Source organism: Spermophilus citellus, assembly GCF_964194105.1.
Source record: "Spermophilus citellus genome assembly, chromosome: 9".
In the NCBI taxonomy this organism is placed as follows: Eukaryota; Metazoa; Chordata; class Mammalia; order Rodentia; family Sciuridae; genus Spermophilus; species Spermophilus citellus.
The window spans coordinates 20,102,764-20,123,462 of record NC_138191.1 but is presented as its reverse complement, the minus strand read 5'-3'; the positions used below and the strand labels follow the sequence as shown (position 1 = coordinate 20,123,462).

Genomic DNA, 20,699 nt, shown 5'->3' with positions numbered 1-20,699 from the left:
AGCATTTAAATGCTAAACACATGAGGATGTGTGTACCTTTAAGAATAGAAATGCTTTAAAAATAACTATTTGAGAAGTATTATCATATATTAATATTTAAAATACTTTCATATGACTTTTCAGCTAGTCATTGTTTCAGAAAAATGGCTCATATCTTTTGCAGTTTATAAGATGAATTGACTCACACTTTAAAATTAAAAATGCTAGTTATTTATTTATTTTTTGCTTTCTGTGTAGCAGGCACTGTATTGAATACCCTACTTTAATCCTTACAATAATGTTGTATGCAATACCTATTATTGTCTTCATTTTTACAGAGATTGGGCTGTTGATTCAAGATTACATAGTTAAGTCTTAACAGTGCTACAGTAGCAACCAGATTGTAACATGAGTTTAGAGGAAACAAGCCTCCAAACCATAGCACTGGGTAAATGATTAACAAACATAGTAGTTCCTCCTTGTCTGTCATTTCACTTTCCATGGTTTTAGTATCCACAGTTAACTGTACTCCAAAAATATTAAACAGAAAATTCCAGAAACAAGCAATTCTCAAATTTTAAGTTGCATATCATTGTGACTAGCATGATGAAATGTCATGCTATTCTGCTCTTTTATTTTTGTCCTTTTGCCTCAAAGTCAGCCTGTTCTGATACTTATGCTGTGACCCTCACTTTTCTGTAATTTGTCCCTTACATTTTAGATTTACTAACCTTGATTAAATCTCTGATTTGAGTCTTCTTTTCTCTGATAGTTCTAATCATATTTATTGTTATGATATGTATTTTATTTTGGATTTTTGGGATAACCCTGGTCATGATATATATTTTTAAATGCAACACTGATTTATAACCAATATTTTGTTTAGTCCTTTTATATTAGTAAATTAGAATGGTTTGTAGTTTTATTTTTTGTTGTGTGTGTGTGTTTGTATGTATGTGTGTACATGTATATGTAACATGAAATTAACTGTCAACACTTTTTAGATGTACTGTTCAGTGGTATTAATACATTCACATTGTTGAATGAATATATTTCTCATATTTTTTTATCTTGCAAAATTGAAACTCCATATCCATTAAGCACTAATTCTACACCATCCCCAATTCTTGGTAACTACCTTTATGCCTTCTCTTTCTTATTTTGACTACTTTAGTTGCTTCATATGAATGGAATTTTACAGAATTTGTCCTTTGGTGACTTTAGTACCCACAGTTAACTGTACTCCAAAAATATTAAAAAGAAAATTCCAGAAACAAACAATTCTCAAATTTTAAATTGCATATACCTTTAAGGTTCATTCATGTTATGGCTTATGATAGGATATCCTTTTTTAAGACTGTATAATATTTCATTGCATGCATAGGCTGTATTTTTAAAATTCATTCATCTCTTATTGGTTATTAGGTTGCTTTGATCTCTTGTCTGTTGTGAATAATGCTGTGATGAATGTGGGTATGCATATATTTCTTTAAAATCCTGTTTTGATTTCTTTTGGATATATACCTAGAAGTGGAATTGTTAGATCCTTTGGTAATTCTGTTATTAATTATTTGAATAACCTTCATATTATTTGTCATAGTGACTGAACCATTTGACATTCCCAATTGCAGTATAAAAGAGTTTCAATTGAATTGCTCCATGTCCTTGTCTGTCCTTGTTATTTTCTGCTTATTTGATAGTGGCCATTCTACTGTATGTGAGATGATCTCTTTGTGGTTATGATTTAAATTTTTCTTATGATGAGTATTTTTCAGCATCTTTAAATGTGCTTGTTGGCCATATGTATATCTTCTTTGGAGGATTAATTATTCAAGTCCTTATCTATTTTTTAATCTTATTAATAATTTTAATTGCTTTTTTTTCAATTGACTTGTCATTGAGTTGCTTATAGGTTCTGAATATTAACCATTGTTGGTATGATATATATTTTAATAATGTTCTTGTCCTTTTGTTTTTTTGTTAAATATTAATAATTATCTTTTCTCTGAAGTGTATGCATGTTTGTAACGTGTATAAGGTCTTTTCATTACATTACTGATTACCCTTATATCTTAAGTAATATACCTAATTTTTTTCCTGCTTCATCTTCCCCTGAAAAAGTAATTTTATTATTTATTATTTGACATAGTCAAGATTTATTTTAAAAAGTATATTCTATTCCTTTATCATGATTCCTGTATCTAACTTGAGCTTTATATTTATGTAGATTCAATTCATTATTTATGTTGAACCTTTTTTTTTTTTAGTTCTTAAAATAATTCTCATTTTACCTATAAGTCCATTGGTATGAGGAAACTATTATCAGATTATGTCTTAACTTTCAATTAGTATAGGTTGGCTTTATGAGATTATCGAAAACCACCTTCCTCACATGTTTCATAGTTTGATGAATCTCTCCCTAGTGATGTGAAATTTGTTTATTTTCTATCTGGATGTGAATGAAGAGTTGTAAGATCTTCTCGTTGATCCTTCCAGCCTTAAAATCTTTTACTCTGTGGTCAGAACTAGCTATGGGGATTATGACTATACTGGGTTTATCTATTTAAATGGTATACCCAGGAACTAAAAAAAATAGCTAAAGTTTAGGTTTCTCGTCTCATAGACTCATGAAATTTATTACCTGACCCAGATATGCTTATTTTTTTTGGTGGGTCAGGTAATAAATTTCATGAGTCTATGAGGTTACATTGTGACTAGGGTTATGTTGTGACTAGTGAGAAATAGTTCTAACATTATAGATCCTTAAGAATTGGTGTTATCTTAGGGTCAATTTTAATTATCCATAAATATTAATATTTTTATCTTTAATACACAAGATAGTAGGAAGGATGCAGGCAGTATGTATTTGCTATATTGTTGCAGAGTCCTTCTATAGGAGAACTGGTCTTCCTTTTTATTTAGAAAGTTTCAGATTTGTAAATTTATTTAGATCTGAAATTTGGTCATGGTGCTGTTATTCTGTATTCAGGTAACCCTGCTTTATTCTGTCTTTGCCAGGCCAGTTTACTTACTCAGATTATAGCAACATTTTATTTACTTAGATTAAATAGGGATTTTAGTGGGCGCATATCTTTGATAATAAGGAACTCATGATCAGTTGGCCACCACCAAAGATACATGTTTGTATATGAGGTAATTCACACCTTAAAAACACATTGTAGGTTTTTTTTTTTAATCTTATTTTTTTTGGTGGGATTCTTTTTTTTGTCTTTTTTGGAACTGGGGGTCGAACCCAGGGCTTTGCAAATGCAAGGCAGACGCTTTGCCACTGAGCTACATCCCAGCCACATACAAACAAAGATGTTGTGTCCACCAAAAACTAAAAAATAAATATTAAAATTTCTCTCTCTCTTAAAAAAACAACAACAACAACACATTGTAGGGGCTGGGGATATAGCTCAGTTGGTAGAGTGCTTGCCTAGCATGTACAAGGCCCTGGGTTCAATCCCCAGTCCCATAAACAAACAAACAATAACAACAACAAAAACCCACATTGTATCAGATCTATACTAAGATATCCAACAAAAAGAGTTGTGGAGATAGTGCAGTTATGGGAGATCTTTCTCCTTTTGTCTTCTAGAAGGCAATATATTCTGGGAATCAGAAATGGTGCAGTTGTGGGAGATCTTTCTCTTTTTGTCTTTTAGAAAGCAGTATATTCTGGGAATCAGTGTAATATTGCTCATTTAGCAAATATAAAAAGAAGACAAAGTTCCAGCTCTCTAGAGTATACCATTAGACATTATAACTGAAGATTAACCATTGGTAGATAATGGATACACAGTAAGAACAATAAATACTATTAAATGAGTTTATTGCCTGCTGTTTTTATGATGGAATGAGTTGTGCGTGTGGGTTTTGTTGTTGTTTTTTTTGCATAGGAACAATACTGTGAGAGAGATACTATGATGTATGCAAGGTATTCAGTGAAAATAGATAAATTCTGTAGCTTAGCATATTACACTTTCCACAATGACCACAACATTTTTATCATTTTATCTTGACTGCTTCTATACAAACATTATATTCTTTAGCAAAAGTTACATATTATTTCCTATTGTGAATTTTTCTGTACTTATTCAGGTGATTATATTTGCTTCTCAGTATTTCCCTTCTTTTTGTCCCTCACCTCTGCTTACCTTGTGCTGAAAGTTTATTCTTTATTTTAAGTTCCACTGAAGTAAACCTTTTTTTCCAACACACAGGGAAAAGTTGATTCTGCCTTTAACAGCCCATAATATTTTGTATTTCTTTGCAGTTCTTTATAGTTACTTGTATGAATCCCTTACTCTGCAATCCTTTTTTAAATTTTTTTTTTTAGTTGTAGGTGGACACAATACCCTCATTTTATTTATTTATATGTGGTGCTGAGGATCGAACCCAGGGCCCCACACATGTTAGGTGAGCGCTCTACCACTGAGCCACAACCCCAGCCCCTCTGCAGCCTTATTCATTATTTTATTTTGCAAATAAGAAAGTTGAGATTCAGAGTTTAAAGAGACTTGATTGCACAGATACATACTAAAAACACATCAGAATAAAAAGATTATCAAAACCAAACCATACCACTATAGAAAGGAGATAATTGTTTTTCCTTTCCTTATTTTATAAGATTGAAAGGTAGTCTTTTTTTTGTTGATAGTTAATAGGAAGTATTTTGATATTATTATTATTATTTTAATAATAATATTTTGTGCTTTTGGTAATAAGAATATTCATTTGTGGTAATAAAAATGATTATGTTGTATACATTTTATATTAATTTTTAATAGGAAATCCTCAAAAGAGAAGCAAAGGAAAACATAATTACTCCCAAAGAAAGAAAAGACAAGGTGAGAGTTTTATGTAATTCTGATTTCCTGTATAACCAAATCATTTTCTAACATTTGCTTGTAAATAATCATTTTATTCATAAGTAGAAAAATAACATTTAAAATATACCACACAGGGGCTGGGGATGTGGCTCAAGCGGTAGCGCGCTTGCCTGGCATGCGTGTGGCCCGGGTTCGATCCTCAGCACCACATACAAACAAAGATGTTGTGTCCGCCGAGAACTAAAAAATAAATATTAAAAAATTATCTCTCTCTCTCTCTCTCCTCTCTCACTCTCTCTTTAAAAAAAAAAAAACAAAAAAAATATACCACACAATTTTATTTCCTAAAGTTTTTTTGCTATTAATCAAAAGCATTAGCTAAAAATTTCAAAACACCTTTCATTTGGAGATTAGAGATGATTTCAGTCTTTACAATTCTTATATAGTACTGTCTAAAGGTACTTGTGTTTTCTCTCTTGAAAAACTTCAAGAGAGCTTATATTTAGATTTATCTAATTTGAGTTGAGGGGACTAAATAAATAACATTGTGTTTTCCTCATTTAAGTTCTAAAACAATTAATAAAAGCAAAGGAGAACCAAAAGAATATCTTTATTGTTGATAAAATACTATATTGGACTATATGGTTTATAATTAAAGGCAAGAGAATTTCTTAATCTTGAAATTTCAGATTAGTCAGATTTACCTATTCTGTCATAAGTAAACCTTGACTTGGACAGGTCTACTCACTTGATGGCCAGTTTTTTTTTTTAATATTTATTTTTTAGGTGTAGATGGGCACAACACAATGCCTTTATTTTTATGTGGTGCTGAGGATCGAACCCAGGTGTCCCGCCCATGCTAGGCGAGCGCTCTACTGCTGAGCCACAATCCCAGGCCCTTGATGGCCAGTTTTAATATAAAAACTTATGGCAGAAGCAACAGCAAATGTGTGCTTCCTCTTGTTTTTAAGAGGAGGAATAATGAAGGAGCTGTACTATAGGTATCCAGTTTGTCCTTCCAAATTCACCAATCACATTAAACCATTGTTCCTTTCCTAAGGTGGTGGTGGGAGGTTAGGAATGTTACCCTAGTAGAGCTTCCTACACATGGAAGGAAGCAACAGGTATGGGGAGGAATACACCTCAGCCTCTATAAACCTATTTGATAACATTGGATTGTTACAGAAGAATTTTGATTCAACCAGTTTTTAGTTAATACAATTAAGTATTTACATTTGAATTCAAAAGAGAAAGAAAGAAATATTAGACCTATCAGTGAATATTTAGTGCTTCATTTGTCCCAGACACTGCAATAAATACTTGACAACAGTATATTTGGAGAAATTTTCATTGTAATAAAACTAACCTGCAAGGTTGGATATAGTCTTAGGGAAGTGTTTTATAAGGATAAACAAATTGAATAATCACTAATATTCTTTTATAAACATAGGAGTTATTTATATTAAAAGTATATGCCATAAATTCTTAAAGGGATGTTTTGATTTATGTGTAATTCCATATTCTATGCCTATTTTTTGTATATTTTGTTTGCAGGGGGTTTGGATAATACCAAATTTCATTTTTATATATGTTTTAAAAATGAAAAAAGTGTTTCAAGAAGTGAAGAAATTTAACTAGGCTTTTTGGGTACTTTATTTTAATATTACGGAAATATCATAGGCCTTATATATAATAATCATTAAAAGTTATCAAACATTTCCGAGTTTGGGCAAGTTGCTTAACTCCTTCATGCCTGTTTCCTCATATGGGAAAAGCTTCTAATAACACCTACCACCTAAATTTGCTAGGAAGATTAAATGAAATGATGTTCATAAAGCATTTAAAACAGTATTTGGCATAGAATAAATGTCGTATGTTTAAAAAATAAAACAAAAAAGTGCATGTTCTTTATATATATATATATATATCACTAGAAATAAAATATTCAGAAAAGATGTAAGGAATAGTGTTTCCACCATGTATTTTGAAGAAGGACAGATAATCTCCAATGGTGAGCCTTTTCTTTTAGGCTACCAGGAAAATGTCATTTCCCTGACATGCCACAAGGTGGTACAGTGACTTCAAATTGTCATTCTCAGGCCAAATCGCGGGGAAGTATGTTCATGAAAAGTCAAACTTTGGAGGTTCCAAGGGTGACCATTGATGAATCAAGAGAGCAGAAAAACTTTATAAAAATTGTTTATTCATATACCATGTGCATATATTATTAAATGACCTGTGTAACTCTACATTATTTACAACCAAAGAATTGAGAAGTTATATTCCATTTATGTATGATGTGTCAAAATGCATTCTATTGTAATGTATAACTAATTAGAACAAATTTTTAAAATTTTTAAAAAGAAAAAGTAAAAAAATTGCTCATTCAATTATGATGTAATAATATGTAGGAAAAAGGACATAGAAATGCAATTCTGAAAAGGGGCTACCAAAATTCATATCTGCTGGAAAAATGACTATGAAATGATAGATGAATAGAACTGAGCAAAAAACTATGAATCACTTAATTTGGCTCCTTGATTTTATGGATAGACACAATTTAAGCCTAGAGATGCTTGGAGATTGTTATGGTTAGATATGAGGTGACTTTCAAAAGTTCATGTGTGAGATAATACAAAAGAGTTCAGAGGTGAAATGGTTGGATTAGGAGAGCCTTAACCTAATCAGTACATTAATTCACTGACAGGGATTAACTTGGTGGTAACTGTAGGCAGGGGGTTGGCTGGAGGAGGTAGGTCATGGGGGGTGGTCATGCCTTTGGAGTTTATATATTTTGTCTGTGGTGAGGAGTGTGCGCTCTCTCTTTTTCCCTTTCCCTCACTCTCACCTCTTGTTTCTCTCTCCATCTTTTCCTCTCTCCCCTCTTCCTGGTGGCCATGTCTTAAGCTGTTTTCCACCTCCAAGCCCTTCCACAATGATGTTTGACTTCACCTCTAGTCCAGAGCAATGCAATCAGCTGTCTGTGAACTAAGACATCTAAAACTGGGAGCCCCACATAAACTTTCCCTCCTCTAAAATTGTTATTTTTAAGTCACAGCAGTGAAAAGTTGACTAAAACAATAATTTACTTAAAATCACCTGGCAAGAATAGTGAGAAATCCAGGAGTGAAGACCATATTACATGGCTCCTACTTCAATGTTTTTTTCCCCTCATCTTTTTTATATGCACACAATATAACATTATTTCAGTAGTTTTTAATAGTACATGTAGTCCACCTCTTAATCCTGCACCCCATACTCTCCTAATTTAATCTTACTGTAAATTCAATCATCAAGCTTTTGAAGTATTGTCACTGTGACTCAGTGCATGTGTTTGTATGTTTGTTTCAGTGTTTCATGTGAGTGATTGCCAGGATAGAATTCATGGAGATGGTGGTTAACAAAGGAAGTGGTAAAATAGAAAGTGATGAACATGGGTTTCATGTAGGATTCCACTAAAGGAATTATTAATAGCTTTTACTAGAAAGCCAGATTAGATGCTAAAGGAAACTGTATACAAAGGTAGAGAGGACTAGAATGAAGGAAAATGAGTTGAAGTAAGGTTAAGTATTTGGAGTAAATTTACAGTTGACTTACTTTCAGAATTGAAGCAAATAGCCATTTACTCAGTTTGTTTTTCACGAAAATATCTTTTTCTTTATTTTCATGATTCCCCCCCCCCACTACCTTTTTAGGGGTGGTGCTGGGGATTGAACTCAGGGGCACTTGACCACTGAGCCACATCCCCAGCCCTATTTTGTATTTTTTTAAGAGATGGTCTCACTGAGTTGCTTATGCCTTGCTTTTGCTGAGGCTGGCTTTGAACTTGCTATCCCCCTGATTAAACCTCCTGAGCCACTGGGATTATAGGCATATGCCACTGTGCCTGGACCTGTATCCCCCCTTTGCTTGAACATGAGTGTGGCTAGTAAATAGAGAAAGACAGATATTTTTATATATAAGAGAGAATGAATAAAAGAATACATAAAAGAGAATGGATAAAAATGGAAAGTAAATTGCCCTCTGGCTTTTAGGCTATTAGACTATTTCATAGATGAAGGCTTTTTTATTTTATTTTTTGCCAAGAAGGCAGACAATGATTGATTGATTTGAGAAATCTCAACTTTTGGTCAGTAGAGTAACCTTGTTTTCATAGCAGATCTATGAAGACAGGGAAGAGGCATTTACCGTAATCATCTTAAATAGTCTATTAAAGTGACAGAGTAAGTATAATTTATTCATGCTTAACTAATAAAATATAAATTTGGGGGTAAATTCTAGTTTGAATATTTTAGAATTCTACTAGTTATACTTTAAATTTAGAAATAATGAAAATAAAATTTAATGATGGAGTTATTCACTTTTGTTTAATGCAGAAAACACAGACATCTTTATTGGAAACACCTGAAACTAATTATCGGAAATTTGACTCTAAAACAGCCTCTTCACAAAATATGTCTCGAAATTTTTCATCAGCCAATCATGGCAAATCCAAAGATAAAAGAGACACTCTGTGGACCTCCGCCAAAAGTACTTTATCTGCCCCATTACCAAAGGTTGGTTGCTGACATCCCAAGATAATAGTAACTTTCTTTTTAAATATTTTTTTTAGTTGTAGATGGACATAATATTTTTATTTATTTATTTTTTTGTGTTGCTGAGGATCGAAGCCAGGGCCTCACACCTGTGAGCTACCAATGAGCTACAGCCCCAGCCCCAGATAGTGACATTTTTTAATCAAAAAGAAGGTTCTGTGAAAGTAAATACATGTAATGCCAATGATTTAGGAAGCTGAGGCAAAAAGAATTGCCAAATTTGAGACCATCCTCAGCAACTTAGTGAGATCCTGTCTCAAAAAACAAAACAAAACAAAAAGTTAGAATTGAGGGCCTTTACACAGTAAAATTCTCTGGATTTAATCTCCAGTACCAAAAAAAATAAAAAAGATTTTGGTATTACATTATTCTTACACACACACACACACACACACACACACACACACACACACGTAAAGCTTTGAAATAGCTCTTTGTTCTACTCTTTTTGTTGGCAGGCTGTACCAGGGTAGTGGACTGTTATTTAATGTAGGATAATGTAGAGCCTAGAGATTGTGAATGAGAACAGGGAATATTTAGACACCATAAAGTTTGCTGTTCTTACAGAAATTTGGCATTTTTGGAGTAAACACACTGTAGGCTGCTTAAAGCCTTTGTTAATTTTCTGAGTTATGAAAAATATAATTTTGACCATTATTTAACCAATATTTTTATTGCATTTATGTAGGAGTGAAATGTTAAGAGTTCTCATCACTCTGCCCTTTTGCTGATGTCACTGCCATTTTAATTATAAAAAAATTACAATATAATATGGAATACTAAACCTTAGTTAATGCAAATTACCTTACCAACCCAAGATAAACATTTTCTCACAGAGCAATAAGGAGCTTTATGGATAGAGCAAAACTCACTCCAGTCTTTGTTTTTAATTATAGATAGAAAAATTGGAAGTTCATTTTAAGATTATTTATTGTTGAAGCTGGAGAAGTCTGCCTCTCTTACTTTCTGTCCATTTTTAGTTAGTTGAAAGAAAGGACAAAGCAGTCCATTATTGTGAATTTTTTGGAGAAAAAATTTCTGGAATCAAAGCATCCGAATTAAATTTCTATTCAAAATTTCTGTCTCATATATTTGACAATAAATGGAGATTTTTAACTGCTAAAGATTTAAATTGTATTGAATGGTTTATTAAATCCTTTATTAATAATATACTTTATTTGACAGAATGTCTTCTTTTTTTTTGTTTTTTTTTTTTACTTTCGTATAGGCATATACAGTGAAGACACCAACTAAGCTAAAAATACAGCCTAGAGAAGAAAAGAATACATCTGTTGAGGAAAGTAATAAAAAGAGAAGAATGGTCTTTGAATTTGATATTAATTCAGATAGTTCGGAAACTACTGATCTTTTGGTAAAACATTGTAAATAATCAGTATTTATTGCTTATATAATTTATTATTTGTCTCATTATTTCTTGATATGTGTGTTTGTGTGTGTGTGTGTGTGTGTGTGTAAAATATGTACCTAGTATCTATCATTGCAGTACTGATGTCATGGAGCTAATATAATAGAACCCTTATGCTTTTTTTAGTATTTTTGAGGAATTAGTGGTCAAATAATTTTCCTCTAAATTTCAGAAAATGTGGCACTTGAAAATACTGGCAATAGCATTATTGGAATATGAAATGATTAATCATTGTGTTGTTTTCCAGCAAAGATTTATAAAAATAAGTTAAAAAATAAATTGGGGTGAATATTTTTAATCTTGTAGCCAAATCTGTTAAGGGTCTGCCTCTTTTTTTTTTGCATGTTATACATGTTACTTTATTTGACAGCACTTATTGGTTGATAATTTATATCAAGGTATGGTTGACAAATGTAAAATTTCACTCTTAAAGAATTAATGTAGTAAGGACAGCATGTTTAAGGAAGCTATTTCCTCTAGCACTCTGTGGCTCTGTTTACTCTATATGTATGTATGTATGTATGTGTGTGTGTATATATCTATATCTATATGTATATATATATATAGCTATTTTCTAAAATCATAATGACAGTTTATTGAGAATAATTAAACTTAGTTCATTTAATTTAAAAACAGATAATGCTTATCTTACTAGATATAGCAAATCACCAAAAAATTTTAATGACAAAATTCTGACCAAAGCCATTTATTTCATTATTACCATTTGTAAGTATAAGATTATTTTTTCCCAACTTCAACATATGAGAGAGAACCTACAAAACTTATCTTTCTCAGTCTGGTTTTTCCCTTAACATACTGCTTTCTAGTTCCATCCATTTTCTGTAATAACCCAATTTGTTGTTTTTTATGTATGACTGAATAAAATTTTATTTTATATATATATATATGTCATCAATGATCATTAATGATATCATTGATGATTGCCATTCTTACTGGAGTTAGATGATACACACACACACACACCCCAGATTTTCTTTATCTATTCATCTGTTGATGGACCTAGACTGGCTCCATAACTATTGTGAATTTCATAACTATTGTGAATTTTGTAACTATAAACATGGACATGCACAAATTTTTGTAGTACACTGTCTATGATTCGTTTGTATAGATACTGAGGTATATCTGTATCATATGGTAGTTACAATTTATCAATTTCTGAGGATTTTTATACTGATTTCCATAGTGGCTATACTAATTTACATTTCCACCAATTATGCATGAGGGTTACCTTTTCCCTTCATTCTCTTTAGCATTTATTGTTTGTATTCTTTGTTTTAAACACATTTTTTTTAAAGAGAGAGGGAGAGAGATAGAGACAGAGAGAGAATTTTTTTAAATATTTATTTTTTTTAGTTTTTGGCGGACACAACATCTTTGTTTGTATGTGGTGCTGAGGATCGAACCCAGGCTGCACGCATGCCAGGCGAGCGCGCTACCGCTTGAGCCACATCCCCAGCCCTATTGTTTGTATTATTGATGATTGGCATTCTTACTGGAGTGAGATGAAATATCAGTGTAGTTTTGATTTGTATTTCCCTGATCACTAAGGATATTTAACTTTCTTTTTCATATAATTGTTGACCCTATATGCTTCTTTTGAGAAGTGTCTGTTTAGTTCATTTGCCCATTTATTGAACAGGTGTGTGTGTGTGTGTGTGTTTTGAGGTTTTTGAGTTCTTTTTATGTTCTGGACATTAATTCTCTGTCAATTGAGGAGCTGGCAAAGATTTTCTCCCATTCCATAGATTCTGTTAACTTTTTCCTTTGCTGTACAAAAGCTTTTTAGTTTGATGCCATCCCACTTATTGATTCCTGCTGTTATTTCATGAGCTATAGGAGTCCTAGTGAGGAAGTTGCTGCCTATGCTTACATGTTTGAGAGTTTCTCCTAAGTTTTCTTCTAGCAGATGCAAAGTTTCTGGTCTTATTCCTAGACCTTTGATCTATTGTAAATTGATTCTTGTGCTAGTGAGATATAGGGATCTAGTTTCAATCTTTTACATATGAATATTCAGTTTTCCCAGGATCGTTTGTAAAGAGGCTGTTATCTCCACTCTGTTTTGGGCACCTTTGTCAAGAATTACATGATTATAGATGTTTGTCTCTGCATCTTCTGTTCTATTCCATTGGTCTACATTTCTATTTTTATTCCAGTACATGCTGTTTTTATTATTCAACTCCATAATATAATTTGAAGTCAGGTACTGTGATGCCTCTGGCCTTACTCTTTTTGTTCAGAATTGCTTTGGCTATTCTGGGTCTTTTGTTCTTTCAGATAAATTTCAGGATGTTTTCCTTAGTTCTGAGGAAAATATCATTGGTATTTTTATTGGGATTAGGTTGACCCTGTAGATCACTTTTGGTAGTATAACCATTTTTATAATAATAATTCTACCTATCCATGACATGGAGGTTTGGGGAATGGTTATTTTCCTGAAACCTAGACTTGAATGATTAGATTATTTATTTGGGATCATTATGTTGTTGTTGTTTTTTTAATGTAGGCACTCATAGGTATGCACTTTTCTCTTAGAACTGTCTTTGCTGTGTCCCAGAGATTCTGGTATGTTGTATTTCTGTTCTTGTTTGATTCTAAGAATCTTTTTAATTTCTCTCCTGATCTTTTCAGAAGTGCATTGTTCAATCTCCATGTATTTATATAATTTCTGTAGTTTTTCTTGCTATTGAATTATAATTTTATTCCATTATGATCTGTTAAGATGCAAACAGTTATTTCAACTTTTTTATTTCATAAGACTTGTGCCAAAAAAAAAAAAAATACTTGCTTTGAGTCCTAAATAATGATCTATTTTGGAGACAGTTACACAGGAAAGTGTATTTGCCTGATGTCAGATGAAATATTCTGTAGGTGGGTGTTAAGTCCTTTTGATCTACAGTATGTTTTAACTCTCTAGTATCTTTGTTGATTTTATGTCTGAATGACCTACGTGTTAGTGAGAGAGGCATATTGAAATAAACCCAGTGTTACTATATTGGTACCTATCTGAACCTTTATATTGAGTAATGTATTTTTATTATGTAATTAGGTGCCCTGATATTTGGGGCACAAATATTAATTATACATTCTAGTTGGGTTGTTCCCTATATCAGTGTATAGTGACTTTCTTTGTCTCATTTGGTTAATTTGGGTTTGAAATCTGGTTTGTTGGATACAATAGTAGCCACTGCTGCTTGCTTTTGGGGTCCATTTGTGTGAAATACCATTTTCCATCCTTTCACTTTCAGCCTGTGAATGTCTTCCAGTGACATTCTTGTGGGAAACACAATTGGGTCTCATTTTTAGGTCTCGTTTGTCAGTCTATGTCTTCTAATTGAAGAATTGAGGCCATTTATACTCAATGTTATTATGGAGAGAGATGTATTCTTGTTATTTTGTTTTATTTCTAATGTTTGTTTCTATATTCTCATTTGCTTATCTATTATTCTAATGAGATTTAATCTTTCTCATTCTCTTAGTTGTTTTTATCTTCATCGTCTGTGTATAGGATTTCTTTAAGCATAGTCTGCAATACTGGCTTAGTAGTCATGAAGTCCTTTAGTTTATACTTATCTTGGTTCCCCTTCCCAATAGCTTTATTTGCAGAAATAAGAAAGTCAGTACTCAACTTCATGTGAAATTTGCAAAGGGTCCTAAATGGCTAAAACAATCTTGGAAAATAAGGTTAAAGTTAGAGAACTCACAGTTGTTAATAGTGATACTTACAACAAAGCTAGTGATTAAAACTATTTGTTAGGGGCTGGGAGCATGGCTCAGCAGTAAAACACTTGCCTAGAGGCACTGGGTTCATCCTCAGCACCGCATAAAAATAAATAAAGGTATTCTGTCCATCTACAATTTAAAAAAAATTAAAAACTATTTGTTACTGGCAAAGGGACAGATACATAGACCAATGGAATAGAACAGAGAGATAAGAACTAACTCATTATAGTAATTGATTTTTTTTTTTGACAACAGTGCCAAGACCACACAATGGGGAACAGACAGTCATGGTTCTTTTCCCCACAACAGATAGTACTGGGAAAAATGGATACTCACATGTAAAAGAGTAAAGTTGAACCCTTGCCTTATAGCCTATTAAAAAATTGACTTGAAATGGATCAAAGATCCACTTATAACTAAAACTATAAAAATCTAGAAGAAAATATTGGAGAAATTCTCATGACATTGGATTTGTCAACAACTTTGTATATACAACACCAAAAGTGCAGAATAAATAAAATAAAAAATCGATAAATTGAACCTCATCCAAATTAAGAACTGTTACATATCAAAGGACATTACAAAGAAAGTACAAAGACAAGTTACAGAATCGGAGGAAGTATTTGCAAATAATTTGACATGGGTTTAATGTTTAGAATATATAAAGAACTTCCACAATTCAACAATAATAAAACAACTTCAAAAAAAAAGCAAAGATAAGCTACAGAATGGAAGGAAATATTTGCAAATAATTTACCTGACAGGTGATTTAATGTCCAGAATATATAAAGAACTCCCACAACTCAGTAACAAAATAACCCAACTAAAAATGGGTAAAGGACTTGAATAGATTACATATATTTTTTATTTAGTGTGCTATAATTGATTTTATTTTAGTAATAGTTTACCATATGATTTTTAAAATAATTTCTCCTTTCTGATATGGCTTATTGGTACATAGTAGTTCTGAGAGTATTTGTAAAGGTAGCCCTACAACTTATTCTGTTGATACCTTAGAATTCATGAAAATCTGCTTGAATATTCTTATCTGTGAGGCTTCTGAAATTTAAGTGTGAATTTAATGAGCATGAAGATATCATGTGAACTGACTGCTTACCTGAATGAATGAATTGTGTAGTGTATTCATTGAGAATGGATTCTATAACTAGATACCTGAATTTGAAACCCACCTCCACCTCTTACTAGTTGTACAATGTAGGGCAATTACTTAAAAAATGTGTGTTTAAGTTTCTCATCTCATAAAATTGTGAAGATTAAAGCTAACTATGTTGGGGCTGGGGTTGTGGTTCAGTAATAGAGCACTCACCTAGAGTGTGCAAGGCCCTGGGTTCGATCCTCAGCACAATATAAAAAATAAATAAATAAAATAAAGGTATTGTGTCCAACTAAAAAAATAAATATTAAAGAAACTAAATATTCAAAGCACTTAAAACTTGTAATAGCTGACTGGTATATGGAAAATACTAAATGTTATATATTATTATTTAGGGGAATTTCAAAATTCATAAATTGATAACTACAATTTTAAATATTTTATTGTGATGAAATACCCGTAACAAAATTTACCATTTTAACTATACAGTAATCAGATATGTTAATAAGTATATTCATAATGTGCATAACCATTATCACCATCCATCTATCTCTATAACTCTTTTCATCTATCTCTATAACTCTTTTCATCTACTTCATTAACTAATAACCCCTTTTTCCACCCTCCCTGCAGCCCATGGAAACCACCATTCTGTTTTGTGTCTATGGTTTTGTCTACTCTGAGTATCTCATAGAAGTGGAATCATACCCAGTTTGTCTTTTTGTGACTGACTTTTTTCCACTTATAATGTCTTCAGGATTCACCCATGTCATTGTATGTGTCAAAATTTTCTTACTTTTTAAGGATGAATAATAATAATAATAATAATAATAATAAATATATATATAATATACATGTGTATAATATATGTATATTTTGCTTGTTCATTAATCTGTTGGTGGACATTTGGATTGCTTTCACATTTTAGTTGTAATGCTACTATGAATATGAATTTTCCCTTCAAGACTCTGCTTTCAGTTCTTCTGGGTATATCCCCAGCAGTAGAATTATTAGATCATAGATAATATTATAATTTTTGTAGGATTATAAATGTTATTATCAGGTCTAAGTGTGAGTCGAATGAGTAGGGTGGGGGAAGTAGGGGAGAATGTAGGGGAGAACAGTATTATAAAGACTCTAAAAACGGAAGAAGAAATCAGTAGAAAAGTACTTTTAGGAGTATATTTAATAGAATAAAAATCTAGGTCCTATTTTGGCTGATTGAAGATTTACTTTGTTGTCTTCTTCCTTCTTTGGTTTTTCTTCTTTCTCTTTTTCCTCCTTTCTTGACCCTCCTCTCTCTCCTGTCCTTTCTTCTTTTTTCCTCCCCTTATTCTACTATTCATTCTCATATGTGATATGTTGACAGAATTTTAATGATGTAATGTTAACGATGGTAGTCCCAACATTATATTTTTGTATTTTTCTTCAAGAGCATGGTTTCAGAGGAAGAGACATCGAACAAACTATACAAGAATAATAATCCACCAGTTTCTCATCTTTGTGTCAGAACACCAAAAAAGGTAGCTTTTATTTTATTTCAGAAAGCAAATTTTAAAAGCCTGGCTTTATTTTTTTAAAAAAATTTAAAAGCATTATCATTTTATTTTATTTTACATTTAGACTCCTTCATCTCTGTCAACCCCTGGATCTGTGCTAAAGTTTGGACCTGTGAGAAAAATGAGAGAGGACCACTGGGCTATCATTGCTAAAATGGATAGGAAAAAAAAACTGAAGGAAGCAGAAAAGCTATTTGTTTAATCTCAAAAAAACTCAGTGTGATTTTTAATAGCCTCAAATTTATGGTTAATTTAAAAATTATTTTCCCCAAAGCCAAATTTTATCTGGAAGTTGAGATCTTAAAAATATTTGCATATGGGGCTGGGATCATGGCTCAGTGGTAGAGTGCTTGCTTCCCATGTGTGAAGTACTGGGTTAGATTTTCCAGCACCACATAAATAAATGAATAAAATAAAGGTCCATCAACAACTAAAAAAAAAATTAAGTAAATTTGCATAAATAATTTGTGTTTCTTTATACAATTAAATTTTTTGGCTTAAATGTGAAATAACTATATATTATCTGAAAACTTGTCGTTATATTCAGATAATTAGATGATCATATTTTGTTACCTTTTACTGTATTCATGAAAACTGTTTTTACTAAATTTTCAAATCTTTAAAGTTAGCCTTTGCTAGAAATGCTTTATTGTGATTCATTCTTTACTATTAAATATTTTATATGCAAATAAATGCTTCTCATTGATTCTGTGGGGATATCAGAATAGCTAGTAATCATGTTCAGTTTTTTAAATCTTGAGAGCTTATTAGTGGAGTTTTATACTTCTCAAGAAGCTTTGATTGCTCTATTTATGAAATTATTAAATGGCTTTTTATGTCAGGAAAAAAGGCTATAACAATATGATTTCCTGAAGTACTTCATTTATTCAAGATTCATTAAGCAAATATTGAGTTTCTACTAAGAGTCAAGCATTAGGTCTAGATTAAGAATATAATAGTGAACAAAAAAGAAAAATATACTTTATTTTCTAGGAGTTTACATTGTAGTGAGAGAAACAGACAATAAAATAAAATAAATAACAAAGTATAGTATATTAGTTAATGATAATTACTAAGAGAAAAAAATGAGGAATAGTACTATGTGGAGTATAAAGTGGGTTAGAATTTTGGGTAGGTTAGCCCTCATCTAAATAACATTTGAGTGAAGATTTGATGAGAATAGCAAGTGAGCTTGAGCCTTTCTGGGGCAGAATATTCATGGCAGAAGGAATATGAAATACAAAGGCCCAGAGGGAGGAATGTACCTAGTATTGTTTGGGAAGCAGCAAAGAGGCCCTTGTGGCAGGAGGACAGTGAGCAAAAAGGAGAGTAGAAAGAAGAGAAGGCCTGTTAATGGGATGGGGAGTTTAGGTGGCAGAATTTGAGTTTATAGATTACTACATAAGAATTTAGGCTTCTACTTTGAATAAGATATGCAGTTATTAGATGATTTTGAGCAAAAAACCATGATCTGACTTATGTTGTAACAGGATCTTTCTGCTAAAATAGTGAAAACAGGTTCTAGTAATGCTTAGGAGAGATGATAGTGATCCAAACAAGAGTGACAGCAGCAGAGAAGCGAAGTAGTGAACTTTCAGATGTAGTATTTTGAAGGTTATATGGGATATGAAAGAAAGAGAATGGACTAAGAATAACTTCAATATTTTTGTCTGAACAATGGAGTTTTGCACATCATATGTTTGAAATGAACATCAAACATCCTAATACCAATAGTGGGTAGGATTAGAGATAGGCCTAGACTAGTAATGTAAAGTTGGGAGTAGCATCTGTCAAGCTATCAGACTGGATGAAAACATGTGCAATCATGGGAGTTATCTACCTTAAAAACAGAGATCAGAGAGATGATAAGGAGCTATTAAAGTATTAGCCAGAGTGGTATTAGAAAAACTAGAACTATGGTTTCTTGGAAGTCGAGTAAGGAAGTATTTCAAAGAAGACAGTGTGATAAATTGTATTAAATGTTTCTCAGAGATAAAGTAAAATTGATTAATGTGTTACTAATGTGGAGATAATTGGTAATCATTATAGTAGTTTTAGTGAAGCAGAGTTTGATTGGAGGAGTTTAGGAGAGAATAGGGGGAAAGGAAGGTGGAAACAGCTATTACTATCAGGTATAAGGAACTCAAGAAATTACACTTTAAAGGAAGAAGATAAATGGAGAAGTTGTTGGAGAGGAAAGTGGTGTAATTATCTTTTTATAAGAAGTAAGGATTATAACATGTTTGTATACTCGGGAAAGACTTAGGATATGGGAAAGATGATAATGTAGGACAGAAAGGAGAGTTTTTGTTGTTGCTATTGAATGTTTTACTTGTAATAGGTAAGCAGAATGAAATTTAGTGGATAAATGAAAGTATTGGCCTTTAGGTAGAAGAATAGACAATTCTACCACAGTAACAGAGAAAAGTAAGAGTATATGGCACAGAATGATGATAAGTGGATGGGAGTTTCTAGAATTTTTTGTTTCACAGCTTTGGTTTTTCTCTGTGAGGTAGGAATTTAGATCATTCACTAAGAAAGAGGGTCAAGGAAGAAAGTGCTGAAGGTTGTGAGAAAAAGAATAGATTTGAGGGGCTGGGGTTGTAGCTCCGTGGTAGAGCACTTGCCTTGCACACATGAGACACTGGGTTCATTCCTCAGCACCACATAAAAATAAATAATTAAAAACAACGGTATTGTGTCCATGTTCAACCAAAAAAATTTATAAAAAATGAGTAGATATGAAGGACTCAAAGTAGGAAAATGAATGGACTTTATGAAAAAACAATACATGAATAAAAATAGTTTTGGAGTTGTCTGTAAATAATAATTATGGTGTGGTAGAATTATAATCCCCCTGTGGCAGGGATTGTTTTGTAGGAAAGGTTAGCCAAGAAAAAATGAAAATGTTAATAACAGAAATTTTGTTCTTCCTTCAATTTGTGTAACTATGACTATAATTTGATAACCCAGCTATAGTCTTTCTAGCTTTTTCTCTCTAAATTGAAACTTCATAAATAGTCTCTTGAGGAAGCATTTTTGGAGGATTATTAGTCTTGAAAATATAATATTTCACATTTAAAACTATATATTTTAGAATATCTTAAAATAACATAGGACTTGTGCATTAGTTAATAGCTGCTTTGGCTAACCATTTACTTATTTATTTAAGTCAACATTAATGTGATTATTTAATGAATACCATTTCTATAGGCAGTGATTCAGTAACTCTGGCTCCTTCCAATTTGTAGTTTACCTGCTTCAACAATTGGCTTCCAAGGTTATTGCAAAAAGCAAAACAACATGAAGGACCCATGTGGGAAGTCTGTAATAACCCCAGACTTGAAACAGATGTATATCACTTCTACCCAAATTTTACTTTCTGCAACTGAGTCATATGGCCATGCTGAAAGGGAACTATGACCCATATTCTAGATACCTCTTAAG

General features: G+C 32.1%; 1 protein-coding gene across 3 annotated transcripts in view; it reads left to right on the top strand.

Moving 5' to 3' along the window:
- SYCP1 (synaptonemal complex protein 1) overlaps positions 1–17,454 on the top strand; it is a gene marked incomplete at its 3' end in the record, with an annotated part of 116,966 nt that extends 99,512 nt beyond the window's left edge. For all 3 annotated transcript variants that reach the window (XM_081308779.1, XM_081308781.1, XM_081308780.1), the window contains 5 exons: positions 4,773–4,832; positions 9,191–9,370; positions 10,638–10,781; positions 17,127–17,216; positions 17,317–17,454. In XM_081308779.1, the coding sequence (XP_081164905.1) occupies positions 4,773–4,832; positions 9,191–9,370; positions 10,638–10,781; positions 17,127–17,216; positions 17,317–17,454 (612 nt within the window). The remainder of the gene's footprint in view (positions 1–4,772; positions 4,833–9,190; positions 9,371–10,637; positions 10,782–17,126; positions 17,217–17,316) is intronic.
- Between the last annotated feature and the right edge of the window lie 3,245 nt (positions 17,455–20,699).